Source organism: Myotis daubentonii, chromosome 2, assembly GCF_963259705.1.
Source record: "Myotis daubentonii chromosome 2, mMyoDau2.1, whole genome shotgun sequence".
NCBI lineage: Eukaryota > Metazoa > Chordata > Mammalia > Chiroptera > Vespertilionidae > Myotis > Myotis daubentonii.
Genome location: NC_081841.1, coordinates 54,881,496 through 54,894,373, shown reverse-complemented (window position 1 = coordinate 54,894,373; position 12,878 = coordinate 54,881,496). Strand labels below are relative to the sequence as shown.

At 48.9% G+C, this 12,878-nt stretch overlaps 1 protein-coding gene across 1 annotated transcript in view; it reads left to right on the top strand.

Annotated features, from left to right (window-relative positions):
• The first annotated feature begins 1,738 nt into the window (after positions 1-1,738).
• Positions 1,739-12,878, top strand: part of LOC132225755 (dermcidin-like) — a 56,511-nt gene continuing 45,371 nt past the window's right edge. The window contains exons 1-3 of the mRNA XM_059680734.1: positions 1,739-1,842; positions 3,000-3,047; positions 4,229-4,468. Coding sequence (XP_059536717.1) covers positions 1,785-1,842; positions 3,000-3,047; positions 4,229-4,468 — 346 coding nt within the window. The 5' untranslated portion in view covers positions 1,739-1,784. The remainder of the gene's footprint in view (positions 1,843-2,999; positions 3,048-4,228; positions 4,469-12,878) is intronic.

The window sequence follows — 12,878 nt, the reverse complement described above, 5'->3', positions numbered from 1 at the left end:
AGCACTAATGTTTATGCCAGTGTTCTAATTTCCTCTTAGAAAAAACTTGTGCAAATATCATAGTTTGCTTCTGTTGGCTTTTTTAATGTGCTCCGGTAGACTGTTTGGGCTCTTGAGTCAGAGTTTCTCTTTGTCTAGTGTATACATGGACACACACACATGCACACAAACCCTAGAGCACTTTCTCCTGTCCCTCAGCCCTCCCCATCACCTTCAACCCTCCTCAGGTAGGCAGTCAATTGCCAAGTCCTGTCCCTATGTTAATTTAATGCATTCCTCTTCTTCACCTACTGACCACCATTAGATACCGATAAATTTCAAATATGAAACCACACAGGGAGTTAGTGGGGACCCAATTACTTTAACCCAGGTCCCACACCCCATATGTGGAGCAGATCAGCTGCCTGAATGTTATGGTGATCTTACTGGAGGTTAAGGATAGGTGAAATGGCCTAAAAGAACTCAATCCTCATGCCAGTAATGTCCTACCTCTTTATCTCCTAAGGATATTAATGCTCTGAACCCAGCCACCGCAAACACCCTCCTACCCCCTTGTCCACACCGGTCTGCAGAATAGCTGTGAGGCAGGGAAGCCTGCAGGAGGACCCAGGGCCTGGTGAGAACAAGCACCCAGCTAATGGAAAATCACAAGTTGGTATCCAGCGCCCTATTCTCCACCTGTCAGTTCCTCAAGTGGCTCTTCTTTCTTCTCAGCCCCATTGGATTTAGCACTTAGCACCAGCCTGAATCAAACCTTCCCAGAAAGATGAACCCTCTCAAAGTTCAAGAATCCCACACATCTCCATAGAAATGTATTGTCTATAAAATTCTTTGCCATATGTTATCTCACCAATCTCCTATACAGGAGCCATAATTCCTCGATGACAAATAAAATCCTAAATTTTTAGCATATGACAGTACACTGTCTTATGTGTATGACAAAGCCAGAACTCAAAATCCAGCCTTGTTGGTTACCAACTCAGGGCAAGAAGAATTCCCAAGTCAAAGAGAATTATCTGCTTTTCTGACTGTGAGTCAGCTCCCTACTGGAAGGGAGAGCCAAAGTCCAACTTCAGTGAATGACCAGCTTTCTTTAACCAGGAGATCCTCTCAGAAATGTGGGATCCCATTGCTTGGACCTGAGCATAGATACTGACAGGGGACCATGTGGGGCTGGGGGAGTTCTTCCTATGGGATTAAGTGCAAGAACAGAGGGCAACTCCAGAGAAGGCACCAGTGCTTTCAAAGCCATGTTCTCAAGAGGATAAAGGAGCCATGAACTCAGTCCCCAAGTGTGTTCTGAGTGTGGCCTCCCCACGGAACAGGGCTCACTTAGCCTGGAGAAACCTTCAAGCCCCTGCACTGAGTCCAGTGGAGATCTAGGCAAGAGGTGGGCAATGTGGTCTCCCAAGCCCCCAGCCTCCTCCAGGAGAGATGCCAGGACTAAGAGTCCTACCAGTACCCTCAACAGACACATTTTAAAATCTCCCCAAACCAAACATGCTGCTTCCAGTCCCTGAGATCCCAGAGACATGAACCCAGAGGGCGGGTGGGGTGGAGAAGGAAAGACAAGGTTGGTGCCAAGTATCTGCCAGCCCCAGCTCCTCCTTGTGGATTTAGCAGGTGACAATCTGGGGAAGAAGGGGAGGAGGAGGAAGAAGTCACACCCCTCCTAGTTTGTTTCCCATTGGCTCTTGGTATCCTTAAAAGGGCCCAGCAGTCCCAGCACTGTATTTGGGACCCTCTGAGGATTCTGTGGTGATACTCACTCCTGAGCGTCAACCATGAGATTCACAGCTCTTCTCCTTCTGGTAGCTCTGGCTGGGGCCCTGGTCTGTGCCCGTGAGTATGGCCCTCCCCCTGCACCCACCAAAGCCCTCATAAACTAGGGAAGCCTTAGCTCCTGCCTTTATTCCTCTCTCTCCCAATGCTGTGCTGGCTTCTCTTCCCTCTGCAAGTGACTCCTGGCCCTGCCCCTCCCCCTCAATTCTTCATAAGTGACCTATTTACCTCACTGCTGGGGGGTTGGAGGGCAGGCAACCTCTGGCCACCTCCTCACACATCCTCCTTTACCCCCTATAATGGTCACACTGGCCTTATTGCAGGGTCCCTGGGCCACTGAATATAGCTGAGCAGGTTGTCCCGTGCACAAGGGTACCAGGCAGGGAAGGTGATGGAGCCCGTGTTCCACTTGCCGAGCAGCGTAACCTGCCCATGGCTATCTCCCAGGATGCCTTTTCCACTTGCACAAAAGCACTATTTGGGCCATGACAACCCTGCCACTCCTCAAAATTTGGGACCTTCCTTCTCGCTCGTCCTTCTGCCTGTCCCCTTCCCCAGCCAACTCTGGATATCATCCAACCAGGTGCTTTCTCATCTGTGAAATCTCACTTTAGGTATGAATTCTTCAAGAAAGTCTTCCTCAAAAAAAAATGTATGAAGGATCAATTAGACCTCTTTTGCCCATATTGCACCATCTCACCTGGAACTAAATAATTACCTTAGAATGTTAGCTCTGTCAGGGCGGGGTCTTATCTACCTTCTTCATCATGGAACCCCCTTCACTTAACAGAGAGCTTTGCATAAACGTTGTGTTGAAAGAATACGGGGAATGAGAGCTGGAGTCCTATCCCATAAACCACAGGAGCGTGACCCAAGGGCCTCTGCACCAACCTCCACCACCACAGGCCATGGCTGGTTCTCTGACACTAACTTAGGGCACCTCACAAGCTAGAGGCACAGGAGGAGGGCAGTTTTCAGAGGAATAACCCACTTTTCTGAGGAGAACCTGCTTCAAAAAACTGCAGGAGGAGTTAAACATCAGAAAGAATGCTCTGATGGACCCACTGGTGTGGCAGAAGGACCGTTCAGCCAACAGTGAAATCTGCCCTCCTGTGTCCACAAACATTCCTGAGAGCTCAGGATTGGGAATGAGAGGGAGGATGGCTCTGGTGTGGATCAGGTTCAGTCCTCATAATTGTCTCTCTTCTCGGTTACAGAAGATGCCACCGCTGGTCCTGCACAAGCTACTGAGGACCCTGCGAGCTGTGAGTTCTCTCCCTCTGGTCCCAGCCCTGGAGAGGGTCAAACAGCTGGGATGTCAGTGGAGGCTGGGGGAGGAATTCAGGGAGAGGGGACTGGGTCCTGATCTTGGTGGTAGTAAAAGAGCATGGATTGGGGTGGGACAGGCGTAGGGAAGAAGTAGGAGAACTCATACAGGCATGGTTAATGGGAAAAAAGCTTTTGTGTATAAAAAAGGATAAAACAGTGAGGTAAAGTAATAAGGGCAATGTCCCATGCAGTATTCAGACCTTTACCTGTAAACAGCTTTCGTGACTCCCAGCTCCTTTGCAAGGTGCCCGCCCTCTGGCCTCAGACCCCATTTCCAACTCTCTTTCCCATGCCTCTCCCTCATGTACCACCCATATATGCTAAATTTAACTTCTTTGCATTCCGCCCACCTGTCCCACACATGCCTTCCACAGAGCTCTTGCTGACTCACTTCCTGCCCCCAAGGAAGCCCCTTTAGAACAACCTCCCTGCCAAAATCCTGCATTCAAGACCCAGCTTCTCTCTCCCATGCTCCCTGATTGCCCCCACACTCCTCTCCCAATTCCTCCCCAACCCTGCCCAGAACAAGTGCCCAGCCTGCCCATCTCCTGAGAGGCTCTGTCTTAGTCCATTCGGGCGGGCTGCTACAACAAGCAACCATAGACTGGCTTACACAGCAGAAAGGTATTTCCCATGGTCCTGGAGGCTACACGTCTGACACCAGGATGTCTGCATGGTCAGATTCTGGTGAGGACCCTCTTCCAAGTTGAAGGCTGCCAACTTTTCATCATATTATCACATGGTGGAAAGAAGGGGAGAGAGCTCTCTGTGGTCCCTTCTACAAGGCCACTAATGTCATTCATGAGGGCTTCACCTCATGACCTAATTACCTCCCCAAGGCCCCACATCCTGATACCATTCTGTTGGAAGTTAAGATTTCACCAGATGCATTGGGCAGGGCGGGGGGTGTGGGGGGAGAGACAAACACTCATCTATAATGAGTACATAGTGTGTAGAAATTCCATTTCTCTTAAGAGGGAGAGTTTATGCCATATCATTTCTGTATCCTGGCACCCAGCACATATTAGGTATCTAAGGCCCTGCCACCAATTCCTAAGGAAAAAAAAACACACTTGACGTTGCTAAAATCAACAAATCTGTGTGTTTGTAACTCCAGTGCAATCTGATGCACCCCAAGAGACAACCATAGCAGCCCAGACTTCGGCGGCAGCCCAGGAGACTCCGGCGGTAGCCCAGGAGACTCCGGCAGCAGCCCAGGAGACTCCGGCAGCAGCCCAGGAGACTCCGGCGGCAGCCCAGGAGACTCCAGCGGCAGCCCAGGAGACTCCGGCAGCCGCCCAGGAGACTCCGGCGGCAGCCCAGGAGCCAACCACCAAGCAAAGACAAAGTCTTCTGGGTAAGTCTCTGTCTCTATAACAGATACAACCCAAAGAAATCTCTGTCAGCAGGTCTACATGATGCCTCTGTGCACAAAGACAAGCCCAGAAGAAGCAGACATTCATTCATTCACCTGAACACAACGCACAAATGAGGTGAACACTGCACCCAAACACAGAGTCTCTACAATAGTAGATTTGCTGCCTGCACTATACATGGTTTCTTTCCTGGCCCACTCACTTTCCTATGAGAGAGAAGCTGGGCCCCTCAGCAAAACTTCTGCACTTTAGGAATTTATATAGGGCTAGAGGCCCGGTGCACAAAATTTGTGCATTCGGGGGGGAGGGGGGTCCCTCAGCCCAGGCTGTGCCCTCTAGCAGTCTGGGACCCCTCGGGAGATAATGACCTGCTGGCTTAGGCTTGCTCTCGGGTGGCAGAGGGCAGGCCCAATCCCTAGGTGCAGCCCCTGGTCGGGCTCAGAGCAGGGCCGATTGGGGAGTTGGGGCGCTGCCCCCTGTCATGCACAGAGCAGGGCGGATCGGGAGGTTGCGATGCCACCCCACAGTCACGCTCAGGGTAGGGCCAATTGCAGGGTTGGGGCACCGCCCCCTGTCTCACTCAAGGCAGGGTCGATGGGGAGGTTGCGGCCCCACCCCCTGTCACGCACAGAGCAGGACCAATCAGGGGGTTGGGGCGCTGCCCCCTGTCATGCACAGAGCAGGGCCCATCAGGGGGGTTGGGGCTCCGTGCCCTGTCACACACAGAGCAGGGCGGATCAGGGGGTTGGGGCACCGCCACTGTCACACTCAGGGCAGGGCCGATGGGGACATCATGGCTCTACCTCATCACAAACAGAGCAGGGCCCGAAGGGGGGGGCGGGGTTGGGGCGCCGTCCTCTATCACCCACAGAGCAGGGCCGATCAGGGGGTTGGGGCGCCACCACTCTCACACTCAGGGCAGGGCCGATGGGGAGGTTATGGCTCTACCCCGTCACACACAGAGCAGGGCCCGTGGGCGGGGAAGGGGGGGTTAGGGCGCCAAACCCTGTCACACACAGAGCCGCAGGGTGATCAGGGGGTTGGGGCCCCTTCCCCTGTCACGAACAGAGAACAGTGGATATGGAGGTTGTGGCCCCGCCCCCTGTCACACACAGAGCCACAGGGCGATCGGGGGTTTGGGCGCTGCCCACTGCTCCACTATCCTGGTGCTGGAGGGCATATTACCCTTTTACTATATAGGATAGAGGCCTTGTGCATGGGTGGGGGCTGGCTGGTTAGCCCTGAAGGGTGTTCTGGATCAGGGTGGGGGTCCCCACTGGGGTGCCTGGCCAGCCTGGGTGAGGGGATGATGGCTGTTTGCAGCTGGTCACACACCTTTCAGAGTGGGGGTCCACACTGTGGTGCTTGGCTAGTCTTGGTGAGGGGCTGAGGGCTGTTTTCAGGCTAGTGGGTGACTGAAGCTCCCAACTGCTCCTTTTTTTCTTTTTTTTAAATTCTGGGCCAGCTTTAGCTCTGGCTCCAGCTCTGAGGCCTCCGCTGCTGAAAGCAGGTATCTGGTTTGTTTGGATTCTATTATCGAAACACTATATCAACTCCAGCTCTGAGATCCTGGCTGGCTGAAAGCAGGTTTCTGGGTTTTTGTTTAGCTTCTACATTTGTAACAATGTTTCAAAATGCAAGCTCAGAGGCCTGCAGCGGCAAGTGGGGAACATTGGTTTCCTCCATCACTGAAGCAAGCAAGCCTCATGTTAGCTTCAAGCTGCCTGGCTGCTGGCTGCCAACTTGGCTAGCAGTTAATTTGCATATCGCCCTGATTAGCCAATGGGAAGGGTAGCGGATGTACAGCTAATTACCATGTTTCTCTTTTATTAGATAGGATAATGGGGGAAGAGGGGAAGAGGTGGGAACTCTTTTTAAATGACATGGCTTTTCTGCTGATATGATTCTTCTGCTCCAAAATTAGGGAAAGGTATCTCAGGCCTAATGAATGTTATTGGAAAAGCAAAAGAAACTGTGAAAAAAGCAATTAAAAGAACAAAAACACAACCTTAAATGTAAGTGCATCCTAAGGCAAAGCCTTGTGGGAACGGGAGTATTCACCAGCCACCAGCCAACTGGGGAGGTAGGGAAGACCATGCCCTCACCACCACCCTACACAGGAGATCTGGGACTACCTCAGCCTCTCTCCATTGAAATTTCCTTCATTTGTGCCTTCAAATGGCTCAAATTTCTCACCCACATTCAAAATGCATGGTTGTCTGATACCAGATGCCCCTGGAGTCCTACCCCCAACCTTCCCACTGCAGATTCTGCTTGCTCATTTCTCTTCTTCTCACTCCTGCCCAGGTTGAGGGATAGGGCTCATCCTTTGGCCTCCGGTGAATCTAACATCCCTCCCTCTGACTTCTGTGTCAGGCCCTCAGGGGTGCAGGGAGGTTGGAAAGAAGATTGAGTTGAGGATGGAATGGGTGGGTGGTGCTTTTGGCCCTTCAAGCCTCATTCTTATCTTTGCTTTCTTCCAGACCTACTGGGAAGGAAATGAATCTAAGATTTTTCCCTTGAGAAGCTGTAAAGAATGGGATCTGGGAACTTAACGCCTTAATCATGTGTACGGCTCAGAGCAATTAAATTGAAAGCATTCAACTTGTTGTGTGCCTGTGTTCTGTAGGGTGGGCCTGAGGGGGAGGGAGAAAAGCCCTGCCTGGAGCCCATTCCCTGAGCCGGTCACAGCCCACTCTCAGAACACTGCCTCTAACAAGCCCTTTTAGTCACACTGAGCCACAGCCACATGTGCTGGGCCTCCTGCTCCAAATGCCACTCGGTTCGGTCTGCCTCCTTCTTCTTCACACAGGGCTCCTAGTGACATTTGAGCAGTTCCAAAAATTAAATCAACCCCCAAAGAGCCAGGATTTGTCATCCTGAAAATAGTCAAATCCTGAGTTATTGCTACAAAAGCCACTTTCTTGTGGCATTAGTAAAAAATGCATCCCTCCTGCCTTCCACTCACAATTTCCACACAGGGCCGATTAATTTACTGAGCCTGGCTGGTGTTGTCAGTGGGTTGGGCATCGTCCTGTGCACTGATGCGGGTGTGCAGGAGGCAGCCAATTGATGTGTCACTTTCACATTAATGTTTCTCCCTCCCCATTCCTCTCTCTTTATAAATCAATAAAAAAAAAAAAGTTGAGAGAGAGAGAGAGAGAGAGAGAGAAATTGGGACACAGACATACACAGAGGGAACATTATGTAAAGACACACAAGGATAGATGGCCCTGTGACCAAGGAGGCAGGGACTGGTGTGATGCCAACACCAGGAACAAGAAGAGGTAGAGAAGGGCTCTTCCCTACAGGTTTCAGAGAGAGCACGGCCCTGTTGACACCTTGATTTTGAACTTTTAGCCTCCAAAGCTAAGCGACAATAAATTTATGTTGTTTTAAGCCATCCAGTTTATGGTAGGAAACTAACACACACCCCCATTCCCATATTCAACATCTCAGCAGGCTACTGGTTCTTCTTATAACTGGAAGGTCACAGCCTTTGGCCACCATCACCAGTTCCCCCACCTCCTAAGCCCTGGAAACCGCCAATCTACTTTGTTTCCATGAGTTTGGGGTTTTTTAGATTCCACATATAAATGAGATCATAAAGTATTTGTCTTACTCTGACGTATTTCTCTTGGCACAATATCCTCCAGCTCTACCCATGCTGTTGCAAATAGCAGGATTTCTCTTTTTCTCATGGCTGAATAATAGTCCATTACATTGATATATATGACTTTTAGTTTTTACTGCACAGATCTCTTTGGTTAAATTTATTTCTCAGTATTTAATTCTTTTATTTCAGTATGATTTTTAATTTATCTTTATTATTGAAAGTATTACACCACTTTCACTCACCTCTCCATTCTCATCCTGTGAAATTAATGTCTCCACTTGTGCTACCTCTTACCAGATATATAACTCTTCAGAACCAAGTCTATGTGCAAACCATCTCAATATCCTGATACTCAATGGATAATAGAAGCTTACTTCACAAATGGCTTGTGTATTGAATGATGGAGATCCATGTAGGCACCGTGCACTCAGGCCCATACCTGCGCATAACACCTCTCCCATCCTCCCCACTGACAGCACCCACCCAGGCTCTGGTGATATCTGCCTTCCCGAGCTCCAACAAACCCCAGGTCCTCCCCCTTCCAAGGAGAGAAAACTTTAACCATCTCACACCCAAATCTCTGTGCTTTGGAAGGTACAGTGACCATGACAAAGCCTGATAAAGGGGAAGCAGTTTCCCAGATACTGTTTCAGAGAAGAACCCAGGCCCAGTGAAATCTTTCATCCCCACAGACAACGGCAGCAGTCCAAAGGCCCTAGCAGGCCAACAAGGAAAAAAGGCATAGCAGCTTCCCCTTGTGGATGTTACTTTAACACGTTACCTTTGTTGGGGTGTGGGGAGCAGAAGGTGGTCTCTCTGACACAAACCACTCAAGACACATACAAACGCATCTGTGTCCAGCTAAAAGGCCAAGCACAGCTTTCCACCCCACTTCCCACCTCCAATTTCATGAAATGACAAGAAATAATAAACAATTTTAAAAGGATTATCTCTGGGTTTGCAATTGTTTTCCTAAGTTCTAAGTTTATGGAAGTTTGATATTCAGCTATGAGTGATCTTCTAAATCATTGATTTTCAACTGGTATGCCCCAAGAATTTTTAAAACATGCGATACCTGACTATTTAGTCATGAGCACTAGCCTCTTTTCCCTTAAATTGTCAAATAAAAAAAACTAACAATGGCTAACACAACAACAGCCATCCAGTGTGAATGAATCAAAATATATCTCTTTTTTTGTCAGATTGACAAAAAATATATTTTTTGGTATGCTGCAGAATTTGAGTAATTAGTTTATATGTTCCATGAGCTGAAAATCACAGTTCTAAATAAATTATATGCAAATTAATAAGAGAAACACTCAATAACACAATTCCAAATATAATGAGAAGGAACAAAGATACATCCACCAACATCTTATCTCTGACACCAACTGAACTGATTTACCACAAGAAAAATAAATACAGATCTATAAATTCCATTTTGAATGAAAATTGACAGGACTTACAACCCCAAATAATACTTCCCTTTTTAAAAAATATTTTTTTATTGATTTCAGAGAGGAAGGGAGAGGAAGGGAGAAATAGAAACATCAATGATGATAGAGAATTATTGATTGGCCACCTCCTGCACACCCCTCACTGGGGATGAAGCCTGCAACCCTGGCATGTGCCCTGACTGGGAATCAAACCATGACCTCCTGGTTCATAGGTCAATGCTCAACCTCTGAGCCACACCAGCTGGGCCCAAATAACACTTTCTATGAAGAACTTCTGCCCATTCCAGTGAAACTGGAACCAAATTGAGGGAAGATGCTGACACAGTGTCCCATGATGACAGCTCATGGGCACAGCAGACAAATACAACTTCTCTAAAGTGCATGATATACTCAGAGGAACAAAATCAAAGACACCTTGTTTGTAACTAGATCCACCACATGTATGAGACTGCTCCTGAGAAAGAGAACTGAGCACCTAGAAAAGAAAAGCAGAATTAAAGACATAATTAAAGTGTTCCTTAAAAATAAAAGAAAATTTGAATCTGGCTGGGGTAAGTGGAAAATGGGGAGTTGTTTGATGGATGAAGAGTTTCAGTTTTGCAAGTTGAAAATTGTTCTGGAGATTGGTTGTGCAACAACATAAATGTACTTAACACTGTTGAACTGTACACTTAGAAATGGTTTAGATGGTAAATTCTATGTTATATGTATTTTACCACAAAAAAACTAAAATTAATAATAAAAATGTGAGCCCTAGCTGGTTTGATTCAGGGGATAGAGCCTTGGCGTGAGGACTGAAGGGTTCCAGGTTCAATTCTGGTCAAGGGTACATGGCTGGGTTGCAGGCTCAATCCCCAGTAGGAGGCATGCAGGAGGCAGCCAATCAATGATTCTCATCATTGATGTTTCTATCTCTCTCTCCCTCTTGCTTCCTCTCTGAAATCAATAAAAATATTTTTAAAATAAATATAAAATAAAATAAAAAATGGGAATCTACAGATTGAAAGGAAAAACAGATTCAAAAAGACAAATGCTTAGAACTAGCTTAATAAAATTTCTTATATTCAAAATTAAAAAATTGAATCATTAGAAAGAGGGAAGGAGATTAAGTAAAACTTCCAGTTGTAAAATAGATCACAGGATGTAAAGTACAGCCTAGGGAATACAGGGAATATAACTATGTACGGTGATAGGTGGATACTAGACTTATTGTGGTGATCGCTTTGTAAGGTATAAAGATGTTTAATCACTATGTTGTACACCTGACACTAATATCCTATTGCATTTCAACTATAATAAAAAATTAAAATTTTACAAAAGAGAATCACTGGGCATTCAGGTAAAACTATCACCATAGCTACTGAGGAACTGACGGGGAAGAATCTTACATAATAAAAGCCTAATATGCTAAGTGTCCTGTCGACTAGTAGGCCGTTGGACCAATCAAAGCGTAATAGGCTAATGATATGCTAAGGCCGCTCAACCACTCGCTATGACATGCACTGACCACCAGGGGGCAGACACTTAGACCCATAGGTTAGTTTGCTGCTGGGATCCAGACAATCGGGACTGTGTGAGATGGGCCAGACAGGCTCTGGAGCCATCCCCCAGTCTCTCCCCAGCTGGCCAACCTCCTGGGTCCCTCCCCAACCCCGATCCTGCACAGGTGGGGTCACTCTGCCTGGTCTGCACCCTCTCACAATCCGGGACCCCTTGGAGGATGTTGGAGAGCTGGTTTCGGCCCAATCCCACAGGCCCACATGAATTTGTGCACTGGGCCTCTAGTGTATATATATATATTCAGGCTGGCTTCAAACTAACACCAAAAGGGTAGAGAAATCCTTACAAAGTCCTCTAGAAGAAGAAAAATGGGACCCAAGCATTTTGTACTTCCTCAAATTATTTTACCAGTCTAAAGGTGACAAATATTTTCAGCATGCAAGAATTCAAGATATTCCATTCCTATGACCCTTTTAAAAAAACTGATTAGATTATAAACTCTAGCCAGCCAAGAGATAAATGGATAAAATGAGGTAAAAGGATTAGCTGAAAGTGCCATCCCCTCCCTCTGCCTGCTGGCACCGCCTGCTCACTGGCCCTGCCCCCCACAGACAGGACGTTCCACTGTTTGGTTGATTTTCATATTACACTTTAATTATATAGGACTAGAGGCCCAGTGCACAAAAATTTGTCCACTCGGTGGCGGGGTGGGGGGGGTCCCTCAGCCTGGCTGTGCCCTCTCTCAGTCTGGGACCCCTCGGGAGATAACGACCTGCTGGCTTAGGCCTGCTCCTGGGTGGCAGAAGGCAGGCCTAATCCCTAGGTGCAGCCCCTGGTCGGGCTCAGAGCAGGGCCGATTGGGGAGTTGGGGTGCTGCCCCCTGTCATGCACAGAGCAGGGCAGACCGGGAGGTTGCAATGCCACCCCCAGTCACACTCAGGGCAGGGCCGATGGGGAGGTTATGGCTCTACCCCATCACACACAGAGCAGGGCCCGTGGGGGGAGGGGTGCGGGGGGGTTGGGACGCCACCCTCTATCACACACAGAGTAGGGCCCATGGGGAGGGGGTTGGGGCGCCGCCCTCCATAACCCACAGAGCAGGGCCGATCAGAGGGTTGGGGCGCCGCCACTCTCACACTCAGGGCAGGGCTGATGGGTAGGTTATGGCTCTACCCCATCACAAACAGAGCAGGGCCTGTGGGGTGGGGGGGTTGGGCCATCGCATTCTGTCACACACAGAGCTGCAAGGTGATCAGGGGGTTGGGGAGCTCCCCCCTATCAGGCACAGAGCAGGGCCGATCAGGGGCTTGGGGCCCCTTCCCCTGTCACGAACAGAGCAGGGTGGATAAGGAGGTTGTGGCCCTGCCCCCTGTCACACACAGAGCCACATGGCAATCAGGGGCTTTGGGCGCTGCCCCCTGCTCCACTGATCCCGGTGCTGGGAGGCATATTACCCTTTTACTATATAGAATACAGGCCTGGTGCATGGGTGGGGGCTGGCTGGTATGCCCTGAAGGGTGTCCTGGATCAATGTGGGGGTCCCCACTGGGGTGCCTAGCCAGCCTAGATGAGGGGATGATGGCTGTTTGCAGCTGGTCACACACCCTTCAGGGTGGGGGTCCCCACTGGGGTGCCTGGCCAGTCTGGGTGAGGGGCTGAGGGCTGTTTTCACGCTAGGACTGAAGCTCCCAACTAATCCTTTTTTTCTTTATTTTTTTTTTTTTTTATTCTGGGCCAGCTTTAGCTCTGAGGCTCCAGCTCTTAGGCCTCCGCTCCTGAAAGCAGGTATCCTGTTTGTTTAGGTTCTATAATCAAAAC